The sequence below is a fragment of the Tachypleus tridentatus genome, unplaced genomic scaffold, assembly GCF_004210375.1.
Source record: "Tachypleus tridentatus isolate NWPU-2018 unplaced genomic scaffold, ASM421037v1 Hic_cluster_1, whole genome shotgun sequence".
Lineage (NCBI taxonomy): Eukaryota > Metazoa > Arthropoda > Merostomata > Xiphosura > Limulidae > Tachypleus > Tachypleus tridentatus.
In genome coordinates, this window is record NW_027467777.1 from 16,691,689 (window position 1) to 16,718,716 (window position 27,028).

General features: G+C 31.2%; 1 protein-coding gene across 1 annotated transcript; it reads right to left on the reverse strand.

Moving 5' to 3' along the window:
• Positions 1–105: 105 nt before the first annotated feature.
• LOC143241694 (structural maintenance of chromosomes protein 5-like) lies at positions 106–25,337 on the reverse strand. Its single transcript, XM_076484926.1, has 6 exons — positions 25,196–25,337; positions 17,705–17,758; positions 17,566–17,649; positions 9,290–9,386; positions 4,960–5,085; positions 106–174 (listed from the first exon to the last, which is right to left on the reverse strand). The coding sequence occupies exons 1-6, from the start codon at positions 25,327–25,329 to the stop codon at positions 106–108; spliced, it is 564 nt and encodes a 187-aa protein (XP_076341041.1). The 5' UTR covers positions 25,330–25,337.
• Positions 25,338–27,028: the final 1,691 nt, after the last annotated feature.

Below are 27,028 nucleotides of genomic sequence, written 5' to 3' on the forward strand. Positions count from 1 at the left end.
TTCTAAATGTCGCTGTCTTTCTTGAAAATACTTTACATCATCTTCAAGCCTACAAATTTTTTGTTTTTCATTTTCTAAATACTCTTTGGTATTTTTAAAGACATTTCAACTGTTCAATTTGTTTTCGAGTTCCTTTAGCTGGGAGTGATATTCAAACATTACTGGTGGACCCACCTGTATCATAATTTATAACAAACATTAAAATATACTGCAAAATTATGAGAAACAAAAACTTTCACAAAACATCGACATATAATATTACTCAACTTTTTTGTGATCTCATTATTTTAGAGAATTACTCAAAATATTTTTGTAAAAATAAGCCATCATTGTAAATGTACATTTTTTAGTAGTTACAATTTTCCTAACCTGAAAATGTATTTAAGACATACACTTATCTCTTTGTACTATGGAGAACTATTACCCAGAACACACTACCGTGAAATTTCCTGCACATGCCACAAACTTTGAGCTAATTTCCAGCTATATGCATGTGTATGTGTATTGCACCAATCCACATCATAATCATCATGTTGCTTTATCTCTATCCCAACCAGAGGGTCACATGATCTCCATGTGTACATGATTATAGGTTTTTTGAGAAGGCAAATAAAATCACTGTAAATAGGAAGGAAAGGTGGAACATGGTGCAGAGGTATCTATTTGGAATACACTTTCCAGGAAATATTAAAGTTTACTTCAGAAACATTACCCATTTCTCTGCAAAATTAAGAATTAAAATCTCACTCAAATTGGTAGAAGGGCTGGTGCTTAATAATAACAAGGTAAAACTGTTCCTCATCAGCATGAGAGAAGAGCCAGAAGCAAAGGCTAGAGGTAGAAAACCTGTTCAAAATAAGAAACAGGCAAGGTAGGCTCACACAAGGCAAAGAAAGAAAAGGGAAAGGAATATATGACTGGAGAAGAATCAGGCAGAAGAAAACTAGCCACTTAACACACAATAGTGGTAACATTATATCTAAAACATAACAGCTGCGAATATGTCACACCATGGCTCTATAAGATTGTGGTAATTTATTATGTTCACAGTAATTATAGTACCTCATCACACATTGAGATATGAGACAATTCACTCACCAAATGTTAGCTCTACTAAATGTGATAAGGGATAACTACTGAGCATCAGCTTCATGATTAACACTGTTATAATTGAAGAGATTGACTGAAAATGAATAAATGTACCTTGGTTATATTTCATGAAAGGAAAGGGGGTATTTGCAAACATTGTTTGAAATAGCATAAAGAAATTTGGTGGCAAAAGAAAATGAAGTCGCAACCATGTATATAGAAAACAATGTGCTGTGAAAAAAAAAAAACAGTTAATTGAAACTACTAGAAACTCAATAAGCACAGGAAAAAATGTTTTAGCACAGGTAGTGGTAAGAATAGAATAAACCTCTGTTCACAGGAATCACTGAGCATGGAGAGACTGACTGACTATTACATCAAAATCCTCTTCTCTTCATAACACTATTAAGGTTATTTCTATCTAAATTATACTTATAACTCACATTAAAATAATCCACATGCATTACTCTTATATTTATTATAATTAACACCATCTGGCATTATCTAAATCCTCTTGTAAATCAGCAGCATCCTCTTCACAGCTAGCAACACCCAAGACATTAATATAATCTGTAAATTTAAGTAACTTGTTGACTACTTCATCTATATCATTGATATAAATCAAAAATAGCAAAAACCCTAAGACTGAGTTCTGAGGTAATTCACTTGACACATGAATGGAATTTTACTGAATCCATTTGTGACAACCTTATGCTTTCTTCCATCCATTCACTCTTTTTTCTATTTCGCTAACTTATCTCCCATACCTATAGATATTTATATTTTTATCTTTGTAAAACAATTTCAATCCCCTCAGTACTATGATGTATAAATTAAGCTACATTTATTCATGTTTATTATTAAATGTTCAAGTACTGTACATGAGGATGCATACACAATTTTTTTCAATGACTGTTATTTTAATAATGCATGTATGGAAGAAAGGTGATAGTTAAAAGCTTTGGTAAATTGGAGATTTCAAAGTAGTTTTTAAAATATATCATCATCCACTTTCTCACAAATGCACTTAGGCAAGAAAAAACTTTTTTTCTCTTTTTCTTTGTTAATGATATGTTTTATTTCAGTGAAACAAGGTTGGATTTTTGCTTAGTGAAAAACAAAAAGTTATTTATTATACTGTCATCTTACTTTATTACTGAACAAGAGGATTTTTTTAAAATTTTACTGCATTCAATATTGAAGAATTCTTTCTTATTCTTGTAATATAACTTGTGTTCATAATTTAAGAACTTAAGTTGCATGTATGGATTTTGTATCATTGTGAAATTATTTTATTCTTGTATTTAATGTCTTCCATCTTGTTTAATTAAATAATTTTTTTTTAGTTATTCATTTTCCATGCAGTAACAACATCAATAGTCTCATACTGTTACAATTACTGTGTTATAATTGCTTCATTTCTTTGTTCTCTATAATAGGGGATTCTCAGCACCTCATTTAAGATGACTGGCACTTTATATGCTCAGATGGTCCTTTATAAGACTTACTTAATACATCTGACCAATACTGTGAGGGAATAAAGACCACTAAAAACTGACATGAATTTACCTGTTGAATTCAGATGACTTTCTTTAACCAGTTTCTACCAGGTGAACATCAACTGAACAATTATTTCATGAACATTGTATTTTAACCAGTTTCTACCAGGTGAACATCAACTGAACAATTATTTCATGAACATTGTGTTTTAACCAGTTTCTACCAGGTGAACATCAACTGAACAATTATTTCATGAACATTGTGTTTTAACCAGTTTCTACCAGGTGAACATCAACTGAACAATTATTTCATGAACATTGTGTTTTAGTCCTTTGAATATTAATCCCGAGATTTTTTTTTTAAATTTTGCATAAAGCTAAATGAGGGCTATCTGCATTAGCCATTCCTAATTTAGCAGTGTAAAAGTGTACTCTTGGAACACTCTTTTACCAATGAATAGTGTGATTCACCATCACATTATAAATTCTCCATGTCTAAAAGGACAAGCACATTTGGTGTGATGGCGATTCAAACCTGTGGCCTTCAGATTACGAGTCAAGTGCCATAACCACCTAAAACAGGGAAAAAGTTTGATGAAATGGAGATTCAATCCTGCACCCCTCAGACTAAGAATCAAGTGCCCTAACCACTGGGTAAGTAGAGAGCTGTAGAGCTAAACACATTCCTTCCATCTGCAAAAGTATGCAAACCATGTTTTCTGTTTATTTTTAATAATAGTGGTTTTATTCATTTACATTTGACCAGACTCATTATTTTACAATTAACCCCTTTCTGATTTCCCAAGATAATTCAGGTGCCTTACATGTTTAAAAAAAGTTTACCCATGTTAAAAACCATTTCTCGTATATTTTTAACTACCTGCCCAAATATATTCACAATTTATCATTTATTTTAACCTCTGTCACATTTATTCTGACTTATGGAAAAAAACATTCCTATTCTTTACTGTAATTTACTGAAATTATATACATCTTGTTAAAATACAGAAATGTAACATTTACTTATTAAGTACATTTTGTACAGAAATACAGTAAGAGATCATAAAAGATCATTAATATATAAGTTATAAAAAAGTGAAATATAAACTTCGACATGGAAAGAATTAAAATATCACACATAAATAACATACTATAGAACACTCTCCTTCCTTCTTGATCAAATATGCTGTTATTAGCAGATTTGTCCACCTAAAACTTAGAAATTCAGTTTCACCTGAAAATACCACAACTGTAAGAAGCAACAACTGAAAAACTCTTCACTGTTTCACACAGTATGCACAACTGCATGGTACAAACAGAGTTCCCTATAAGTTTCAATATACACACTGACTACCACCAATATAACTTAAAACCACAAATATCCATCCAAAAATTCAACTAAACTCAATGTGTCTCCCATGGGAAGCAAATTAGAGAATTCTCTGTACAAAAATATGATATGCCATTTAATAGATGAAAAATTTTAGCTTTCTAACTGTTATAACTAATATACTATTAAGTTAGAAAAGCAGCTAGCAACTTCTGAAGGAGAGGATATAACAGGTGAGGATGGCAAGAGGTATCCAATTTCCTAATTTATGGCTCTACAACCAAATAAAACTGAAGACTATAAAAGTTATGCTTTGCCCAAGTAGCATTATAATGAGAAATTTACATCAAATTCTGTACATCTCAGAAGGGTGATAAATAAAATAACAGAGAAAATCTAGAGAGCAAATGTCACAATTCTCACACTAGGGGAAAATGAGAATTTTCCTTCAATACTGCCTTATGATATTATAAACTTAAAACATAGTTAATTTGCTTTATTAGCTATGTTTTGACACCAAGTTAATTCTTATTCCTTAATAATAAAGTAGTTTTTGTTTGGCTTGTTTTGAATTTTGCACAAAGCTACTCTAGGGCTATCTGCACTAGCTGTCCCCAATTTACCAGTGTAAGACTAAAAGCAACTAGTCATCACCACCCACTGTCAACTCTTGGGCTACTCTTTTACCAATTAACCATCACATTATAGCTCCCCCACAGCTGAAAGGGTGAGAATGTTTTGTGTGACGGGGATTCAAACCCTCAACCCTCAGGTTACAAGACGAGTGCCTTAACCACCTGGACATGGTAAGCCCAAGAAAATTTGTTAAATTTTACATACAGCACAGTAAAACATAGTGACCTGCACAGACAAGAATGTCCATACAGAAAGAGTTTACAGTAATCAAACAATGATAAGAGAAACAACTGCATTATTTTTCAATTATCTTATTTACATTAAATTACCACAAAAAAACAGTATTAAAAATATCCCTTGGAAACTACCTTTAATTTTAAATGCAGTAAAATGAAAAAAACTTACAGCTTTTTCTGTATTTTCTAACATTTCCTGTTTATTCATTCGAACAAAATCTGCAACCCTATCTTGAGGAAGAAATTGACACAGGTTACCAACTTGAATATTCAGCTCTGTCACGAGATTCTCTACCTAAAAATTTACACAAAACAATGCCTAAATATTTTTAACTAACTTACTGAAAGAAACTGTAGGCCTTATTTGCTAAATCTTTGACTGTAGGTAATAAATGTGAAGTCTAAAAGTCAATGAAGCTTTAAAGTGAATATAAGCAATTATGCTTGTTTTGTTTTAGGCATAACCACAATGACCTATCTACAGTGTCCAAAATGGAGAATCAAACTTCAAATTTTAGCACTTCAAGTCTATAAGACTATCGCCATCCCACTGGGGAATGTATATTATTAGGATTATTAATATTATTATGATTCATAATATTAATAAAGTATACTGTTATTTAACAATCCCACAAAAAACAACAAAATAAAATATTAATACTGGTAAGATTATCAAAAATTCTTGACATTCTTTTAAAATTACTTTCACCAATCTGGAGAAATATGTATTTTAATATGCCTGAAAACATTCTGCTTTAACTGATTTCCAGAAAATAATACCTAACTTTAAAACATAAGTTTCATTCCACAATAAAGATATCCTAAACTAGATTGTTAGGAATTAAATCACACTATTATTCACATTACAAAATGTGACATGACTTAAAAATAAAGACATAGAGGTGAAGCCACTAAAAGTGGTCATTTTTTGAGACAGGTGTGAAACTGCCCTTTCTAACAGAAAATAATCATATACTCACACTTTTAAGATGTGCCTTATATGTACAGGAATTTTAAAACAAAAGAACACTGATAACACTGCACAACAAAGTTTTTTGCTTCTTGAATACTGTTGGGTGTTCCTTATAGATTTTTGACTGCTAATCATGAAAATCACATCCAAATTTGCCCATCACGTACCATTTCGTTAAAATCTTCATCAGGACATTGCTATAATGGAAAAACGAAATCAGGGCAAAACTGGAATCTGTCAATGCTTGCTGACTACTGTTGGACACTGCAATGTCATGCACTGGACATTGAATACAAACAATTGAGCAAAACACTTTTACTTATGTTGAACTTAATAGCATATTAAAAAACATAAACGCAATTAAATACGTTATTGTTGGTAAACAGTTAACTGTCTATTTCTCAGGGTTCCTATGTGATGAAGCAAATCTGAAACTATATTTGTGCATACCCACCAGGTACCTGTCACAATCAGCAAACACTTCTCAGGAAGCAAAACTTTTCAAAACAATTGTTATACAGTGTTACCTTAAGGTACCAAGACCATCCAGAAAAGGATCAGCAACAAGTTGTATCCCAGCCGTTTAGCCATTTAAAATCATCATGCGTACACAAGTTGCTTTCTGAATTTATCCATTTAATGATCATATTATTCAAGCATTTAAAGAATGAAGTTATGTATTCATGTTATTTCATGAAATGATACAATGATAAAGTCACCAGATATAGTGTGTATGAATTTCTGTGTGACTGGTATATAAAAATTATTGTTGGGAAGTCACTGTCATCAAGCAGTGGATGGATTGTGGTAAAGAAGCAAGGAGAAGCAGTGTGCTTTGAAGATGACAGCCCTAGAACACGTGAGACTCCAAAATCGATTAAATATAACTTCAATAACATAACACATGCAAGAGCAATAAAATTGGCAAATCTAGTTTGGAAAAATCCAAAAATAGAAAAATTAAGAAAACATGTTACATCTAGAACATTTTTAATGATCTATTGATATTCAGGACACATATATAACACTTCAGAAAGTAATCATGCATAGTTTAGTGATTCTTAAGAATATATACAGGATAATGAAATTCAACTTAATTTCAATTTCATAAACAGGAAAATCAAGAACATTAAAAATATTGATAAATGTTCTATTTACATTTGAAAAAGAAATTATTTACTTCCTTATATAACAACTTTTAAAAACATCTGGGCTATTTAATCCATCAGCAAAAACTCATTGCTAACTGAGGCTTTATCACTCAAATGTTCATAAAAGACTTCCCTTAAATTTACTGCATCCTTCACAACTGAAATCAACCCATTCCAAAATCCAACCAAAATTTCCATAGCTGAACATGACTCCTACCTTACCAAAATTTATATGTTTATCCCGTAATCCTACCATTCTCACCATTAATTAAGAAAATAGATTATGCATTGACACTATCCATTTACTTTATACTTTTCAATACTTTTATCATATCCCCTTCATATCTTTTTGCAAAAACAAATAAAATCAGATATCTTAATGTATCCTCATATGAAAACATTTATACCCAAGGTATCATTGTAGCTGCCCTCCTTTGAACTCTTTTCCTACAGCTCAGTGTTGTTCGAAACATAAGGAGCCCAAGATTAATCTGAGGTATACAGTGAAATTGTAACTTTTTAGACTTGTATTTAATATTTCTGTAGATAAAATCTAACACCTTAGTTTTCATAACACTAGCACACCATACTACTTGGATGGCTTAAGAGATAAACAATTACACCAAGATCTTTTTCTTCCATAACATTATGTGAAAGTTATTCCCATCAATATTAAATTTTCAATTCAAATTATGATAACCACAGGTGTTACCTAGCACTTATTATAATTTAAACCCACCTGTAAGTTCAAGGACTTACAAAATAAAAATAGGAACAAATAACTCACATATCCAATCCTTAATCTACTTTCATTCTTTTAATTTACCAACTGTTTTCTTAAACTCGAATTAAGATGATCAGCTTATTTGATCTTGTTATTATCTAGCAACTGTTCAGAACGAAGAATATTTCTTAAATCTTCTTTGGTGAAAATTGAAAAATGTAGGATTTAATAACATTAAATCACAACCATCAGAAATGAGCTTTTCTTTGCTCTCTCTCAAAGGTCTTTCTCCCATTGTAAAATTTTTATTATTTAAAAAGTTCTTACTGTTAACTGTTACATTTTCAGCCACCATTTCTTTCAACACCATTTTTTTTATTTCCTAATGTCCAATTTGGCTAACTCTATCTTCCATAATTCTTTAAATCTCCCATCACGATAGTTAAGTTAAAGATCTTCAATTATAATTATTTTATCCCATATACCACGTACTAACCTAATGACTTACTTGCACCCGTTTTTTTTTTTCCAATAAGGAATGTGTATCTCGATTATTTCAAATTTTATATTTTAAATTTCCTATATTTTAATTCAGTTGCCAAATTTATGTTTCATATTTGTTTTTAAATCTCTAAGCAAAACCTCATTCTTCTTTATCTCCCTTTGTGGTAAAACATCAAACCTAAATGTACAATGATCAACTGCATGCATATATTTCCCCATATCCATTTACTAAAACATTTTTACATTGGAATTGAACAACAATTATAAAACAGTACTACTTCTAGTATTGCTAAAAATCTCTTTCCCTCATGATTTGACTCTAATATTTACTATATGCCTTAAATTAAAATTAAGACCTTGATAACAGATTAAATCTTGATTTAAATGAATAGCTTTTCATGAATTTCATCATTTTTATCTACTTGTTTATGGCAAATTCCAACTAAAGGCCTTCTTCCCCTATACCCAAATAGATTCTCCTTTCTAATATCTTTTATAACCTCAATTTCAATGATATTATCCACTGTTTATAAGTAAAAGAATTCCTCTGCCTTTTGCAAGTACTCTAACCCTACATCTCAAAGAAATAGCTGTCATCAGAATTTTCTATATTTAACCAATTATACCATTATCTTATGAAGGAAACAAGAAATTCTGTATAAATTATTTATATTCATAGCTTTGTCAAAAGTTAATGTATTATATCAATCATCAATCTAAAACTTTTACTTATCTGAAAAAATCTCACAAAAGAAGAATATTTTGAATATTGGAAATGCGATATTAAAAATTAGTTAGAATTCCAAATCCCACTAACATAAAATAAAAACAAAAGTAACACAGGGTAAAATGTTTTCATAAAAATACAAAATGCAACAGATTACAGTGATGATAAGCCAAAAATAATGTTGGAATATTTATGAAACAAAAATTAGATCAACAGATTTTTGGTTTCAAGGCAGAAATTAACAATATACATATACCACAATTAAATATATTACCAGCACATACACAACTATCAAGCAGCTACATACGAGAATGTCCAGAGAACAGTTCATGAAACTGAATGTATTACAAATTTTAATAATTATACAGATGTCAGAAAATAAAAACTATTTAACACATAAATACACCTACATATACTTACATCTTTCAAAGACACAGAAGCATCATTGATCTTCCAAGTAGAATTATTTTCTGTGATTTCTCTGGTTATTACCCAGTTTCTTCCATCAGGATTAAATCTGTATACACAAAAAAAACAACTAAAATAAAAGCTGTTAACTATCTATATGGGATCAATGGATTCCAACATCCTTGTAGCCATAAAATAACCATCAGTTTCCATACTATAATTTTTCATTTGTTACCTGTATCTTTAAGAAATCTGGCAAGCTTTCAGTAAATATTAAGTCTTTTGTACAAATCAGATTTTTCTAATTAAATTTTTTACTAGAGGTTTGTCCATGAATATATGGAGTTAGATTGTTGACAGCTCTGAGTGCAAAGTGATTTTCGTGTTCAGATTAAAACACTTTTGGCAATATGAATATTTTTCAAATTTCATTTGCATAATCTCTTAAATAAAGTGAAAACTTTTTAAAAATTAAACTGACTTCATATTTGGTTTGTTATTTTCTCAACCCTAACTACATATACAAACACACCATCAATTTGGTTGACCTTGTAACCACCATAAAATTATGAAATAACTCTTTTTTTTTTTAATTCTTTCCAGAATGACAGCAAATTGCAACAGAACACTACAACTTTTTATCATAAACAACTTAAGTCTTGTAACAATCTACATATGTTTACACCTAAGTTCACTGTTTTATTGCCCTTTTGAACCATGGTATTAAAAATCCTGCCACACAAGTAGTAAATCACTCTGAATGCTTAGGTCAAGTTACCTTAATGAATGATGTAATACAGAAGTTACTTGCAAGCATACCTTGTGAAGAACATTTTGATTATCTTATCTAACCTAATTTCTAAATCTTTACATTTTACTTATTTTATAACAATATATAAAAATATACATAAAAAAGAGGAATTCTAAGTACTTACATTTAATGTCCTGTTTTTGCTGTCAGTCTTTGATGAAATTGAAGCCTACTTTCCTATATTTTATGAAGTAATTTAAATAAACTAAAAAAATATTTATCTGTGAATATGTTGAGTATCTGTTTTGAATAGTCCATGGGTAAAGAGATTTTTTTATGTTAAGATTAAAAAATGATTTTCTTACCTCAAAAATCTAAGAGTTGATTTGTATATTCTCTAAAATCTCTAAAATACATTTCAAATGCGCATTTACTAAAATTTCTTATTTTATTGTATATTTTCTCTACTCTAAATCTATATTAAAAAATCTAAATTACCTCTTTTTTTTCTTTCTAGAATGATTTCATGTTAGGACAAACAATCGCAGTTTCATGTTACAAGTAGCTAATATTTTGCAACAGTATGCATCTACTGATAGTTAAATATATTCTTTCATTGACTTTGAACAATGTTTAGCTACTACTTCTGTCATTATTAGTTGTAAATTACTTAGGGAATGTGGAGCTCACATGACATTACTGGTAAAGTTACCCACAAGCTGCTTGCATGCATGCTTCACAAAACATTTTTATTATATTATTATTTACCTAATATAGTCTTAACTAATACACAGATTCATAGTTGTGCATTTTGATTGCTTCAAAAATCATAAAGAATAAACATGAAAAACATAAAATACTTATCCAATTCTTTTTTTTTCTTGCTATCAACTGTTGATGACTCTTATCCTTCTCTTTCTATATAGTAATACACTGAATAATTTTTATTCAATTAAGTAATGCACCAAAGAACATAGAAGAAGAACATGCAAAAAGTAGACAATTTTCCTAACTATTCAACAAAAACTGTTACAAAATTAGACATGTTACTTGTTATATTTCATGTGGAATGAAACTTGTATTAACAGTGAAATTGGCAATTCTAAATTCAGAAAATGTTATATATAATATCCCCTTTGATAGATTAAAGCCTTTACTCCTTACTGTTTATACATAATATAGAATTAAACATAAGAGAACTATTAGCAAAATCCTTAAAGAGAGAATGTGCAAAATGGGTGTAACAAAAGAGGCCTTAGTTTCACTTTGAGAGCTCTGTCACCAAACAAAATTGAAGGCTATAAACATTATGGTTTGTCTAAGCAATGACAATTTTATAGTGAGTAATTAACATTTAATTTCATACTCATTGAGGGCAGGGAATAAAATAGAGAAAAAAATGTGTCACATCTGTCACACGAGGGTAAATTAGGATTTTGTTTAAGTATTGCTTTACAAAATTAAGAACTTAACACTTACATACTATTAAAATAGTGAATTATTAATTAAGATTTTATGCTATACTAATTGGTATAACAAAGAAAAAAGTAGAATATGATTTTGAATTTAAATCACTAAAACTGTCAGGATAAGATTAAGATTTGGCTACCCACTCATGTGTACAAAATAAGTTCAAAAATGTTATTGGAAATTCACTAAGAAATAGCAGAGAATGATGAGACCCACTGATAAGGCACATATAGCAAATTGCAGAAATAAGGATCAACAAACTTTGAGATCTTACAAGTGTTTGTTTGTTTGTTTTGAATTTCGCACAAAGCTACACAAGGGCTATCTGCACTAGCCATCCCTAATTTAGCAGTGTAAGACCAGAGGGAAAGCAGCAAGTCATCACTGCCCACTACCAATTCTTGGTCTACTCTTTTATCAATAAATCATAGGATTGACCATCAAATTAAAACACCCCCACAGCTGAAAGAGCGGACATATTTGGTGTGACGTGGATTCAAACCTGCGACCCTCAGATTACATGTTGAGTGCCTTAATCATCTGGCTATGTCAGGATACCTTACAAGTGTGGACCCCTTAACAGCATCAAAAGAGAACTGCAATGGGCTAATTATTTTTGTCAACTTGAAACTTCCTACCACACTTGTATACAAGTATACAGAAGAATCTAACTGAAAATATACAGATAATAAATGCCAAAACTACACACTACTAAGAAAACTTTTATATACAGATTTCCTTATAATTAACCATTTTGCTACAAGCATGGTATAATATACATTGGTTCATCTAAACATTTGCATACATTAAGCATTTGCACTATAATTTTTGATACAGTATGTGTATCTTTGGTCTGGCATGGCCTAGCACGCATAGGCGTGCACTTCGTAATCTGAGGGTCGCGGGTTTGCTTCGAAGTCGCACCAAACATGCTCGCCTCCCAGCCGTGGGGCGTTATAATGTTACAGTCAATCCCACTTTTCATTGGTACAAGAGTAGCCCAAGAGTTGGCAGGGTGGTGATGACTAGCTGCCTTCCCTCTAGTCTTACACTACTAAATTAGGGACGGCTCGGTGCAGTGGGCTAACAACCTACTCACTTAAAATATCTGTTCCTGAAACCGCAAATGATTGCGGCCCTATGTTCCTTGACGGAATCGAGTGGTAGATGATGATGATGTGTATCTTCACAAAATTCAGCAGACCCTTAGTGAATATTACAAGTATTTTGTATAAAAAACATCATCATATTTTTAATGAAACATTTTTAACTAAAGATTTATTTGTGAAAGTAATTTTTTTCATAACTAATCTGAGTGCAAAATTATGTTATGATTAAAAACTACTATCCATCCCAAAACTCTCAAATATTAGTTTCATAATCTCTAAAACCTCCTAGATACATATCAAACATTTGTTTTCAATGAAACTTTATAATTTATGTTAGTTTCTATACTCTAACTATATTGGGTCTGTCACTTGACCAACCATGTAACCATTATAAAAAAAAATAGGAATAGCTACATGACATGAATATACAAATGTTTAGTCTGAGTAGCTATATATTTACATATGTATTTATTTTTTTTATTATATTGACCTTTCAGTCATACCAAGCTAATATAACTTGTTTTGATGCAGTGCATGTTCACTAATGCTATTTATCCAGTAATACAAAAATAACCTCAGTGTTACCTGTCTTAGCTGTGTTTTAGTGGACTAGTATTTTGTTATATGCAGTCACATTTCTATTATTATACATTACATGTATGTATGTAGATTATAACTATTTAGAAATAAATTACTGAACATATTTTTCTTAAAATATAGAACAATAAATCAAGAAGTAAAGCAAACAATTATTGCTTCTTGCTACGATCTCTGTGTTCGATTGCTGCTGGACATAGGTTGTTAAGCCTTTTAAAATTTCACACATGATAGATAAATTTTTTTTGAGGTTTGGTATATACAGTTTAATTATAAAAAAATTATAAATAACTACACTAATACCATAGAATTCCACTATATTGAGCTTAATTACTAAGACCCATTTAGATTTTAAAGAATATGAAACTTTGAACAGACTAACACAATTTATGTCATTGAAATCTTGGATTGAAAGAACATGGTAGCCTTTTCAAAGATTAAAATGTTTCAGAAAACCTCTCTAGGACATTTAAGCTGCTGATTGGTCATTCATATATCATATACTGTGGTAAGAGCATATAAAGGACGATTACAAAAAAATGGAAAGAGTTGAATGGGACTGCTGTGTTTTGTTAAAAAATACGAGGTTCTTATATTTTAGCTTGTCAATATTGGTAAATTGATTTTCTAATTTGTTTGAAGTTACAGACTCAGTATTTTGACATCATAAATATCTAATTTTAAATAGTGCTGCATTTAACATAAGTGACTCACTAAAATCTACATTCAGGTGTGTTCATTTAATATTTACTTTTAAAATAAGTTAAGAAATTAACTCACATAATATTAAAATTTGAATTATAATCTACAATTAGATTCCAAACTTACTGACAAATTCATAAAATAGTAGTTCAATAACAATTTGAATGCCAGTCAACAAATGAGATAACATGACCTCTGATCCATGACACACATAAATGTTTGGATACCTTACTCAGTTACACATTCAAATGGGCACATATTTAGACCATGGGCTGCACAGAGAAGTTTAGGTATTGCAAAGATTCTCCTTCAGTAAAAAATGGTTAAGGCAAGCACACAACTTCTTCTATTCCTTCATCAGTGTAAATAAATCACTCTTTAGGTATATTCCCTATCTGATAGTTTCCACTCCTTTGTAATGAATTCCTACCCCTACGCTGTCCACTAGTAGAGAAAAGGAAGCAGGAGTGGGAAAAGAGATATAAGAATAAAAGCAGGAAATTGTTGGGAAAGATGAGAAACCCCAGACTCCAAAGTATCAGAGAGATCCCCAAGTACAGACTGGCACAAAAATTAAACCAAATGGAGATTTTATAAATAAGAAGTAGGAAAACACAAGCATAACAAGAGGACATTCCAAAAAAACCAACAATGTAGGAGACATGTAAGCAGGAATAAGACAATAGATGATACGCACACCAATGTGGAAAAGTATAGAAGTATCTCCTTAGAATCCCCTGGGAAGAATGGTGGAGGTCTAACAGTCCAAATACAGAAAATCTGACCTAGGATAAGCAAAGCGAAGGAGTCAAATAAACATGGAGGATGAGATATGTCAGCACACAAACATAATTGTGCTAAAGATTTACCAGCATGGATTTGAATTCAAGAAAGGGAACACCAAATAATATGACAAATATGCAAAATGAGGGAGAGAGGGGAGAAATCAAAAGAAACAGGGAAAATGGACAAACATTGACCTGGGAAATTGTTTTCAAAAGTAAGACAAAGGATGAGGTAAATCCAAATGTGTATCATAACACTGCACTGCAATGGAAGGAGGTGGAAACAGGTTGTTCAAATCATCATCCAGACCTAATTCAACCAGAAACAGGATATCCAGCTTCATGAGAGTTTCCAATACACAACATACCATGGCCTAGACCTCCTCAGCATGAAGCATAAATGCTGAAGCCAGAGAAGTTGTAGGTGGATGAGCAGTGGCCAGACTTAAAAATGAAGTCATTGTAGTGTGAAAACAAAAACTGTCAAGACACAACAGTTAACTGAAAACTGAACTCTAAAACGAAAAGTGCAGAGCAAAATTAGAGCATAAGTGCACTCTGAAATGCCAAATGCAGAGTGATGGAAGTTTTTTCACAGTACAGAGGGAGTCAGCTGTGCTAGGAGGGTGTATAACACTCCTGTTTGTAGAGGGATGTTGTACGCTACACCTTGTGTAGGCAAATCAGGGTAAGGAGTACCAAGACTATTGGTGAACAAACACTGTGCATATAAGGAGCACCACAAGTTGAGAAAAATATTATGTGAGAGAAGATTAGATACTGTGTTAGAAAATACTATTTTTAACCCTGCACTAACTATAGTATTACCCAATTCCAAGTAACTCAGGTTCAATAATTAATCTTCTTTCAAATCTATTTTCTTGTACTTTTGTGATTTTATTGTGCATATCTTGTAATACTAGAGAGGTATTCTTCTTCTAAAAGCAGTAAATTACAGTGAGATTGAATTAGCTGTTTTCCTTACAGAAAAAAAAATATAAAAAACATATGATCTAATGTCATAATGCATTCCAATATTCAAGTTAGTATACTTTTAGAACTTTATTTAAGAAGTTTTGTTACACTTAGCCAAGTAGTTCATATGTTCTGACATTTTAGTAACTTTTGTCAGAAACACATAGAATAGCAAATATATATATAAACCAAGGCTTTCTAGTACTCACTATCTACTTGAGCATTTCATGTTCTCCACTAAGTCTTGATGAGTCTCTTAATTTGAGTACCACAAAAGATTCACATAGATATCAAACATGCATCTAACAACAAAAAAAAATACATCAGGAACTAAAACACTACGTCCCAAAACTACTATAATTTATCCACCTTTCTACATAAGCTAAAAACAAGTTAAGAAAAATCAGTCACTATTCAAAGCACAATATCTGATCAACACAAACCTAGCAACACAATACAAGACAATACAAAGAACACTGAATACAAAACTGTAAGGTTTACATAAACATGTACATCACCTAAGGAAGCTGATTAGTGAATAATCTTAAAAGTCACACAGAAAGGGTCTTCTGTGGTGGGTTTAAAAAATTTATTAATATCTAAGCAAATATAGAAATGTCAGATACTTGCTTGTAATTTTGTATCGTTGGAAATGCACCAGCCTATTTTAGAAGTTAGAAAATTCTGAAGTGAAAAAAAATTCTAAGCTCAGTTGTATCATGTTATACAGAAAATGAAGTTAAAACTTGAAGAGAATAAAATTTTAATAATAAAATATGTCTTACGTTATTCAATTAAATTTTGACAGTTACACTGTAAAAGATCATGAAAAATGTGCACATCTTGGTCATACAACAAAAGTTAAAGTATTCAAAAGGCTCTTGAGAAGAATTACAGTTTAATATAATTGAAGAGAACAAAAGACAAATGTACTTTTCACAGACATTTCATTAACTACAGTTAATCGCAGTTTCTCCCCAAAAAGTACTATGTCAGATTAAAAATGAAAAAAAGTACAAGCAACCTTAATCAAAAAACAAAAAGCTGTAAAACTGATACAAATGGGATGACAAGTGACGAAGAAGCTAAAGTTGATATTGAAAACTTTTTTTCAACTTCTATTTATTTCTAAGATTTCTGATTTATTTCAATTTTACTTTTTCACACATGTATTGTTTTACATTTTGGATAAAACTGGTGTTCTGCACACACATGGTAAGAACCACAGTGAGTGTATTTCAATTTTATGCTATTGCTCAAATTCATGTATAGTTTGGGTTTTGTTTGGTCGGAAACTGAAGTGACCTATTTTAGAAGTTAGAAACTCAGATGCAACAAGTGAGAGAGAGAAATGGGAAGAAAGAACCCAACTTTTGCAATCCATCTCAAGGAAACAAAACTTCAATTTCATCCCACAGAAACTGCAAATGTTTATTAGTGAAAATGGAAACCTAAATAGCTGGAAAGTGTGCTCACAACCACACCAATTTAAGCTCCTTCACACTGCACTTGCCTCAATGTGATTGACAGTTTCTGATCAGTTTTTTTGTTTTAAATACAAATATCTGTTTGCAAGCTGTTTTAGACAAAATGAAGACAGCTTTATAGATGAAATCACTATAATAATATTTGTAAAACATACAATTGTCTTTGTTTCTCTGTTCTGCAATTGTAAAACTTCATCAAGTACCAATAGTTTGAAATATCAATTAGTTCATTATCAATTAAGACTTTTTACTTTCAAAATAATTATGTAAAATGTGCTACATATACATTACAATCCTGTATCACATACTGAAATGTTCTCCTTCTGGGAAGATAATAACTCTATAGTAACATTACTCTTTCTTTTAGATAAAAATAAGATATTTTGGCATAAAAATACAACACCATACTTACAATTCAATTGTGATGGATGCTTTACTACAGCCATGTTTAATGTAATCTACTACTTGATTGGCTCGCCCAATGACAATAGTTTTCCTCCAAGCCCAAGACAAATTGCACACACAATAGTAGACTTCCTGTCCCATTCAGCCCAATGATGAGATTGAGATGAGGACCAGGTGATAATTCAACAGAACCATAAGTCCTGAAAATAACATGTACTAAAATCAATATTGAATCATTTAGCTAAAATAATACAGAAAATTCATTACCTGATTTCTAAGAATAACTGGAGATTTTTATATGACTGTAAACATTTTTACTCAAGTATTTACATATACATTTTCAAAAAATATCATTGAAAAGTATCCAATATTGTATTACTTTATTTATAGCAGGAGTAAAATACAAGAACAAAAATTAAAGCTGGGCAAATCAGTCAAAGTTAGTGTTTCCAAATAATACTCTTTTTGATTATTCCAATAATCGATAAAATGAAATTACAATTAATTGATGTAATGTCGCAAATGGAGACCAAATTTTGAAAAGCTTGTACCTTCAGACTTATGAGCAGAAGTTAAAACAAGTGATGCCTTCCTGTTGATAAAACTATCAGGTGCCTTACACTAACATTAGCAAATCTAAAAATCAACACTCAAAACACAAAAGCACTGAACCTCCTATAATCAGTGATACATGACAAAGACAGCATAGTAGGAATACAAAGTGTTTACAGAAAAAAACAGTGAAAATAAACAGAAAAACTAACTATTATTGAAGTCGGATCAGTAGTAGTAACAGAAGAAAATTAATTATTGAAAATTTGAGCAAGCAGAAGTAAAGCAAAATAAGACAGCCAATTAGACTTTATAGCAGGGAAAGAATAAAAATAATTAAAACCACTCAGATGACTCTATACTTATGAATAGCAACATAGCACCTAACATGTGTGTTTGATAGACAGAGAACCTGTAAAATTAGCCAAATCAGCTGAAGTTCCTGTGAGAAATCAGTTCATTATTGAAGCTAAGATAGATGATTTTAAAAGTAAAAAATGTTTCACTGAATATACAGAAATAGTTTATATAGATGCTCATATTAATAGTGTCTGGGAAAGACATAATGCCAATAAAGCATGAATATTAATGAGAGAAAAAATTATACTACTTAAGCAAAGAGTAGTAGAGAAAAATCAGCTACAGCAGGAAAGCATAATGTAGAAATTACTAAGAAACTAATAGATTGGAATTCTACCTTAGGAAATGTAGAGGTACAGAGATAATTTTGTTGAAGAAAATGAAACTGATGGCTATACTAATAAGGTTAAATACAGATAGTGTCAAATAATAAAGACCTATACAGTGCCAGAGAAGAAAAGGGTAGAGTTAAAGGAATGTGTAAAAGACATGCTTGAACAAGGAGTAATATACAACATTAGTAGTCTTTATGCATCTTCAGCTGTGTTAGCTCCTAAAAAAAACAGTAAATTAAGGTTCTGTACAGACTTTAGAAAGGTGAACAATGTAACAGTCAAAGACATCTCCCATTACTTTATGTCCAGAAAACAACAACAGATCAATTAAAATAAATATTTTTTGTCTACAAATTTACAAAATGATTAGCAGTTAGAAACAGAAGATTAAGCCAAAACTGCTTTTGTGTTAATTTTAGGCAAGTACCAATTCAACAGAATGCCATTTGACTTGTATAATGCTCCTTCAACATTTTAGAAACTAATGGATGTTGTATAATCAGAAATATAAGATCAAGGATGTTACTGTTATTTGTACAATGTCACAGTGTTTGCCAACATTTGTCAAGGAACACTCAGAAATGTTATGATACATAGACTGTGATGATAAATTACAAATTTTAAAACAAATGACAATTTTTAAAAAGTAGAACACTCAGGTCCTGTAGTAACTGTAGATGGGATAAAACTGTAAAAAAACAATCCTAAAATGTTAGTTAAACAATCCAATACCTAAAACAGTGAAAGGTAATAGAGTGCATTTCTGGGATTCTATAGAAGGTTTATACCATATTATGCATTACTAACCATAACAGAACTAATTAAGAAATCATATTTCAGTGAACAGATAAAAGATTGGAGGCATTTGAATATTTAAGAGATACTTTACCATAAACACCACTTATAAGCTATCCAGGTTTCAGTAAGTGTGTCTTTAGTACAGATTATTCAAGTTTTGCTAAAGGTACAGGATTATCACAATTAGACATAAATGGAAAAGAATACCCTACAGATTTTAAGAGCATACAGTTAAGAAAAGCTGAAATAAATATTCAATATCTTGAATGCTTAGCCATAATGCATGAAATTAAGACACCCAACATCATCTGTACATTAGAGAGTTTATTATTATCAATATAAAGGTTTCATTATTATTATTTAAATTAAATTCTGTTTGTTTGACAAAATAATACTTCCAAAATAATGTTCATGCAACTAAGTTGCACAGAATCCCAGATATTTACAGGTAATTGAAGATATTGTAATAGATATCATTACAACATATTGCCGCTTCTGACATTTGACAGTGGGATAAATTAAAACCAGTAAATAAACAAGTTAATATAATAGTAAAAACAACCAAGCAAGCTCATTTATCAAGTTACATAATTACAGGCTGTGGTGAGAAGGTATCCTAACAATCACAAAGCTAAACACTATAGAAATTACGAATGAAATAAATGGCAAAAGAGGTCTTTTTCACATGGACCTAATAGTAATATACATATTAAATTGATCCAATGATAATTTTAAATTATGTACAGTTTTTGTTAGGATAAACACTCAAACATCTGTCTAAATCTTAATCCACTGCCAACTTCAGGATTCAACAGAATATTGTTTCAAAACTTTTGACAGGCACATTATTAATGTCACCTCAGCAAAGGTTAAGCTTATTCTTTTCCATATGTTGGTAAAATTTTCAACTGAGGCTAATTAAAATAATAAATCATTACACAGTAAAATCTTTAGAATTATATTTAATATAATTTTATGCCAAAGTTAATAACTCAAACAAATAATAGGCGAAGTGGTATAAACTGTAGTGGTATAAACTGTAGTGGTATTTATTTGATACCATCAGAGCTAATCTTCTTAGTTTCTGTATGATATTAATTTCTTTTCATTGTGGTTGAAATAATATTGCCATTAATAATAATGAAAAATGAATCTCTATTTTTCAGGCGTCAGTGGTATAAAGATTTTCCAGTGGCTATTTCAAGATCAGAGACGACATGAAAGTTTTCTGTAGCATGTGAAATAAATTCCAATGAAATGATATTGATAAAAAGTTTTCCATATTTCAAGATGATGAAGGAAAGTTGAAAGTTTTAAAACAACAAAAAGCATTAAACACTCCCATTTAAAGTGGGGCCTAATAGGCCCCAGAGCAACTTGAAAGGTTATTAATATTAGGCTAATAATTTTGTATTTAAATGAAATTGCCATTTAAATCCATTAATGAATGGATTAACGAGATTCCCACTGTCCCTATCAACTATCTAGCTAAACCACAGCCAGGGGAACGGGCTTGAGAAATCAGGACTAGAAACGCCTTTTCAGTGAGGAGTGTTAAAAACAATGCTAATTCTAAAAGACAAAATGAGTGTGAGGCTGCTAAAAAAACTAAACCAGGAACTAGTTTGACTGAGAAAGCTTATGATTCGACAGCTAAGAAAGAATAAATATTGAAAGTAATATGCCTTAGCTTATCATGAGTATCCTTTTAAATACTTTGAATGAATTGTTGTACACCAGTCAAAAAAATGGTGCTGACATTGGTTCCAGCTATAGCAGTGACATACAATGTGCAACTTTCTGCAAATGTATTAGAAAAGCTATATGACATGAAGTAGTTTCCTGGCTAAGTACATTTTGCATCATTATAGTGGATGGATCCACTAATACTATACTTGAAGCAGAACTATTATACTTAAATGCAGCTAAACACAGTGAAATACATATATTTTTGGTGGCTTGCAAAGATGTTGACAAACCTAACAGCTAATCATTATAATGTGCAATATTAGAAGCAGTGCACAAGTTTGGTATTACTTAAGAATAATTTTACAAGTATCTTGCAAGGTTTGTTTCTAATGGTGTAGTAGTAAATTTTGGCATAAGATACAGATTAGAAAAAAGCAGTTTCTAGGTGAGAATGACTGGACTATTGCTGTCCATTGTATTGCTCTCAGAACTGACCATAAAAGAACAAAATAAAGACCATTCAAAAAAACAAAGTGAAGAACTTTTGTTGAGACTGTACCTACTTTATTACCAGGCATTTTGCACATAAGATATGTGGATGGGTAGGGACTTACGGGCCACCTGTATATAACAGACAATGGAAAAAGTCAAATGTACAAGAATCTTTAGCAGCAAACGCTAAGTATGCTGAGGACATAAGAAGATAACTGTAAAATACATAGCTACGGGTCTGCCGTAAACTGTGAAAAAATGTGGATTTATAATGATATTTTGGATCATGCAATTTAAGTAACAAGTGATAGCAAGGAAAAAAAAAGTGAGCATCTTATCCCAAACTGTACACCAAAGTTCAACACATTGTTATGGACCAGCCTTATGCAATAAACGATGCAGGAGACATCTTCAGCATTTGTCCAGTACCAAGTTTTCAAGAGCAATATTCTTAAAAATCATGAATTTTCATCACTTCACACAACTAGAGTTATAGTTCAAGCTGTTGCATAGTGTCTATAAATTTGGGTAATCTAGAACAGGATTTAACCTTTTCCACGTCAGTAACAGGTGAAAGCCCATGTCATCACAATTGTTGACTCACATTCAGAAGTATAGTGAATTATTATTTTATTCATTTATGTGATTAGGTTTGGCATCAAACTGTAATTATGATTCAGATATTATACATAATTTCTTAATTTAGTGGTAAATATTAAAAAACACACCTAAACACCAATTTTTGTGAATTAAATGGTATGCTGAATGCAACACTGGTTCAAAATTAGATGTTTGTAATAATCAAAATGCAAAGTCTGTAGCTTTGTATGAATTAGGAACTCAAATTATTACTATTGACAAGCTGTTTGCTGAGTTCTTTATATGCAGTTGTTTCCATATATGACACATGAATAACCAATCAAGAGCTCAGATTGTCTCGTTAGTGATTTTTCTCAGCCATTATCAGTTCATTTTGAGACAGGCCTTCATACTGGCAGGTTGTCTTTAGCCCGTTTGAAATATCATATTCTTCTAGACACAAATACAGCTTAATCCCTAAAATTACAATTGTACATTTCTAAACATTACAATAATAGTAATTCAACAACAATACATTTGTCATATCTATTGCTGGAACAAGCTTTACATAGGCCATTTGCTACAACAATTGTTATAAAATGAATGCCTTTTACAAGATGATGAAGTATGAAAAAAAAAAAAAACATTTTACAACAAGTAAAATTAATTATCATGTTTAGCCAGCCTGTAAAAGGCATTCACATAATAACAGATAGTTTACTTCTTTAGATTTTAAACAATGCAGTTGCCTTGTGTGTATGACACATTTTCATGTATAAAGATTAAAAAAAGTAACTTAATTCTACAGTACTGTGCCTAAAGTATGAAGACAGTTTCCTCTGACACTTTAAACATTCTTTGCCACTTGATAAAATTTTAGACAAATTTTAAATTAAAATTTATACACTAATGCTAAATATATTACAATAACCTTAACTTTAAAATATTTTGAAATTAATACTTGTCATTTCCTTAGATTTATTTAATATAAGCATCTGACACTACAAATAGTTTTAGTTTAGTTAAGAGAATGAGACAGTCAAAATGGACCAACAGGTCATTTGTTGTTCTTAACCATTGTTATGTAAATGTTATATTTTTTATAAAAATGTTTGGGCATGTCCCACTGTTAGTAAAGTGACTAGTTTAATCTTACTACTTCCCATTTTGCAAATAAGGTTTCCCCTATTGCATTACTGGTTAATTAGTAGATCAGTCTTAAACAATCCAGCATTGTGCTGTTCCTAGTGGTAAAACAAATTGAATTTTAGGATGTACCTACAAAAATACTGAACACAAATTTATAATTTCATTTTATAGGTCACTAATTAGACCACATTTAGAATACTGTGTTGAGTCTCGGGCTCCTTACCTTAGGAGAGACAATGAATTGTTAAAAAGGGTTCAGAGTAAGGTTACTAGAAGTGTTTAGAATGGAGAATTTGTCATATGCAAAGAAATAAGACATGAAATTGTTTACTCTTGAGAAAAGAAAAAAAAAGTTTAAGATTGCAAGGAGAATCCATAGTGTTGATGCATCATCTTTGTTCGTACTTAATGGAGAGAACAGTAGTATTGAACAATATAGGAGTCATATTCAGCCAAAGCAGTTTTTATTTTTCTAACAGGGTGTTCAGCCTTTGAAATGGATTGCCTTCAGATGTTGTAAAGGCAGTACATTTGAGCAAGTTTAAGATAAAACTTGACAACCATATGAATAATAGAGACTGGCTTTAAAATAATTTTTTTAATTTATTTATTTAATAGTTTTAGTTTAGAGGATGGAACAACTGTAATGGACCAACAGGTACTTCTTGTCCTTAAACATTATGCAATGCAACATGTTTTTTTATAACAATATTTAAGCATGTCAAACTGGTATTCAGTTTAAACTCTATATTAGCTTCAGCTTCCTATATAATAGTTAATAGGCCATTATACTACTACTAACAGTAACATTAATATTCTTAGTCCAAAATACAATGTTTGCATCTTAGATAAAATAATAAACTAATATTAACAAAGTGCCTTCACATCTTTCAAATTTCAATGTTGTCATCATACACCTGCTCTTGGAAGTTTATTTAAAGAACATTGCTTTTCAGAAAAATTTCTCATCTTTTGAAGATGAAAAAACGTACATACGTAGTAACAAACAATATTACTACTAGCAATAGTAATAATAATAAGCCAATACATTTACAATTAGAAACACTTAATAACAGAATTTTAAACTTCAATGTAGTTTTAGAAGGAATCTTAGCAAAATATATAATTGCATAAACTGAAATTTTGATTTAAAATGCTTAAAGTGAAAACAAACCTTAGAACTTTAATGTTAAGTTTCATTTATAGCTTACTGGTTACGTATATATTTTATTTCAAATTACAGCTTTTATGGTAGGATTATTTTGTCTCTTGTAAAAAAAAAAATCTTACTGTAAAACTTGTAACGTATAATAAAGTTTGACGTTATTCTTTGATAGATTGTTACGCAGAATACTCATGATGAAACTTTGTAGAATGGATGGCAACTGCCTGTCGTGCAGACTCAAGTGTAGAGGAAAATGGAAGACTTTCGAAACGTCGTCCTCTACACTTATGACTTCACGACAGACAGTTGCCATCCATTCTATAGAATTTTATCAAGTTTGGCGTTATTTAACAAACTGAACGTCAATGCTCCATTTTCCTGCTTCGGTTTTCATGGAAACTTTCAATGTAACAATTTCACACTACACGGTAGTCATGCTAAGATTAAGTACGTATTTTATAATAACGCGAAATAACATCATTTAAAGGGATACAAAATATGAAGTTTAAAGTACTTACAGAAAGTTTTCTAACTTCAAATTAACAATTGAGCCTTTCCTATATTCATGGTTTTCATTATTACGTACATTTCCTAATTTTGTTTTAGTTGGAAAAGTATCTCCTCTAATCTTGCTACTTCCCATTTTACCCATATGAACGATGTTTCCGCGTCGCACAATTAAAACAAACAAACCTGACATTAATATTACACTATACAAAAAATATATTCTAAGGATGATATATATAAACATAACACATGACAATTATTTGTAAGGATCTTGACACAATGTTTAATCAAGCGAGAGAGGTAATACTCTTTCCGTACGACTGACATTTCTTTAAAAATATGTGGACAATGTATATTCAGAAATGTAAGTAATTTATATTGTTAAAAGTGTATTGCGCAAGTCCTGTCTGTTCTCTAAATTTGTATAATATTTTCCAGAATAAGAATCAACAATATATGTTTTACGAAAGCACTAGCGTATTTTCGAATATTGTTGAGCCAACTGAACTTTCAAGATCTTCGCCTAAAGACTGCAAACCGACACGCCAAGAGACATTTAAAAAGTATTGTTTAGCACATACAGTCAGTATACTATAAGCCTCGGAAGCAACAATTGTAACAAACGCTTATTATAGATCTCGAACATAACAAACTTCAGTGAATTAACTTTGGAAGTTAGTATTTCTACGACGGGCCCAGTATGGCTGGTGGTTAAGGCACTCGACTCGTAATCCGAGGGTCGCGTATTCGAATTCCCGTCACATCAAGTATGCTCTACCTTTCAGCCATGGGACGTTATAATGTCACGATCAATCCCACTATTCGTTGGTAAAAGAATATCCCAAGAGTTAGCGGTAGGGAAGATGACTAGTTGCCTTCCTTCTAGTCTTACACTGCAAAATTAGATAGCCCTCGTGTAGCTTTGCGCGAAATTCAAAACAAACCATTTCTACGACGGTTTTAAATACTTTCATTAGAAAAAAACAACACAACAACTTACGTGTGAAGAACAGAGCTAGCAAGCATTCCCACCAAGCAAAGTGTTTCTCTGCATCAACATCAAATGTTTGTTTTGAACTTTGAGGAAAAATACATGAGGGCTATCTGCGCTAGTCGCCCTAATTTAGCAGTGTAAGACTAGAGGGAAAGCACCACCCACCGCCAACTCTTGGGTTACTCTTTACCAACGAATAGTGGTCGTCATTATAACGCCCCCACGGCTGAAAGGGCAACATGTTGGCGCGACAGGGGATGCAGCCCGCGACCCTCAGATTAAGTCGCCGCCTTAACGCTCTTAACCATGCCGGGCCAGATTATTTATATGCAAGAATACAAATGCAATTGGCATATGTTTTCTGGAACTTATAGATAATGCAAATGTTATGCTATTAAATGATTTTATCTCGATGTATAAGAAATACTCATATAATACCAGTGATGTACTTGTTTGTGTTCATTTCATGTGAACCAAAGGTTCATTAATTTTCAAGTCGGATAAAGGAAGATTGTGTTATATATATAAAAGACTGTTTAGTGTAGAGAATATTATTAATTTATTTATTTGTGTTTGTAATTCATTAAAGTCGAGGCTATTGAATGTTTGCTTTCAATTTATGCTGTCGAGGTTATAGAGATTTCTGGAAGGCCTAAGTCAGTGGTGCGCAAACATTTTGAGTCAGGGGCCACAACAGACTTCTCGTAACTGTTGGGGCCACAAAAAAGTGAAGATTAAAATCGTCCCACAATTGTTTCACACAAGATTGACATCACATTTAAGAACACACAAATAACGATTACATCAATGAGTTTGCACATTATTCTAAGAAATGTTATTATACGTCAAC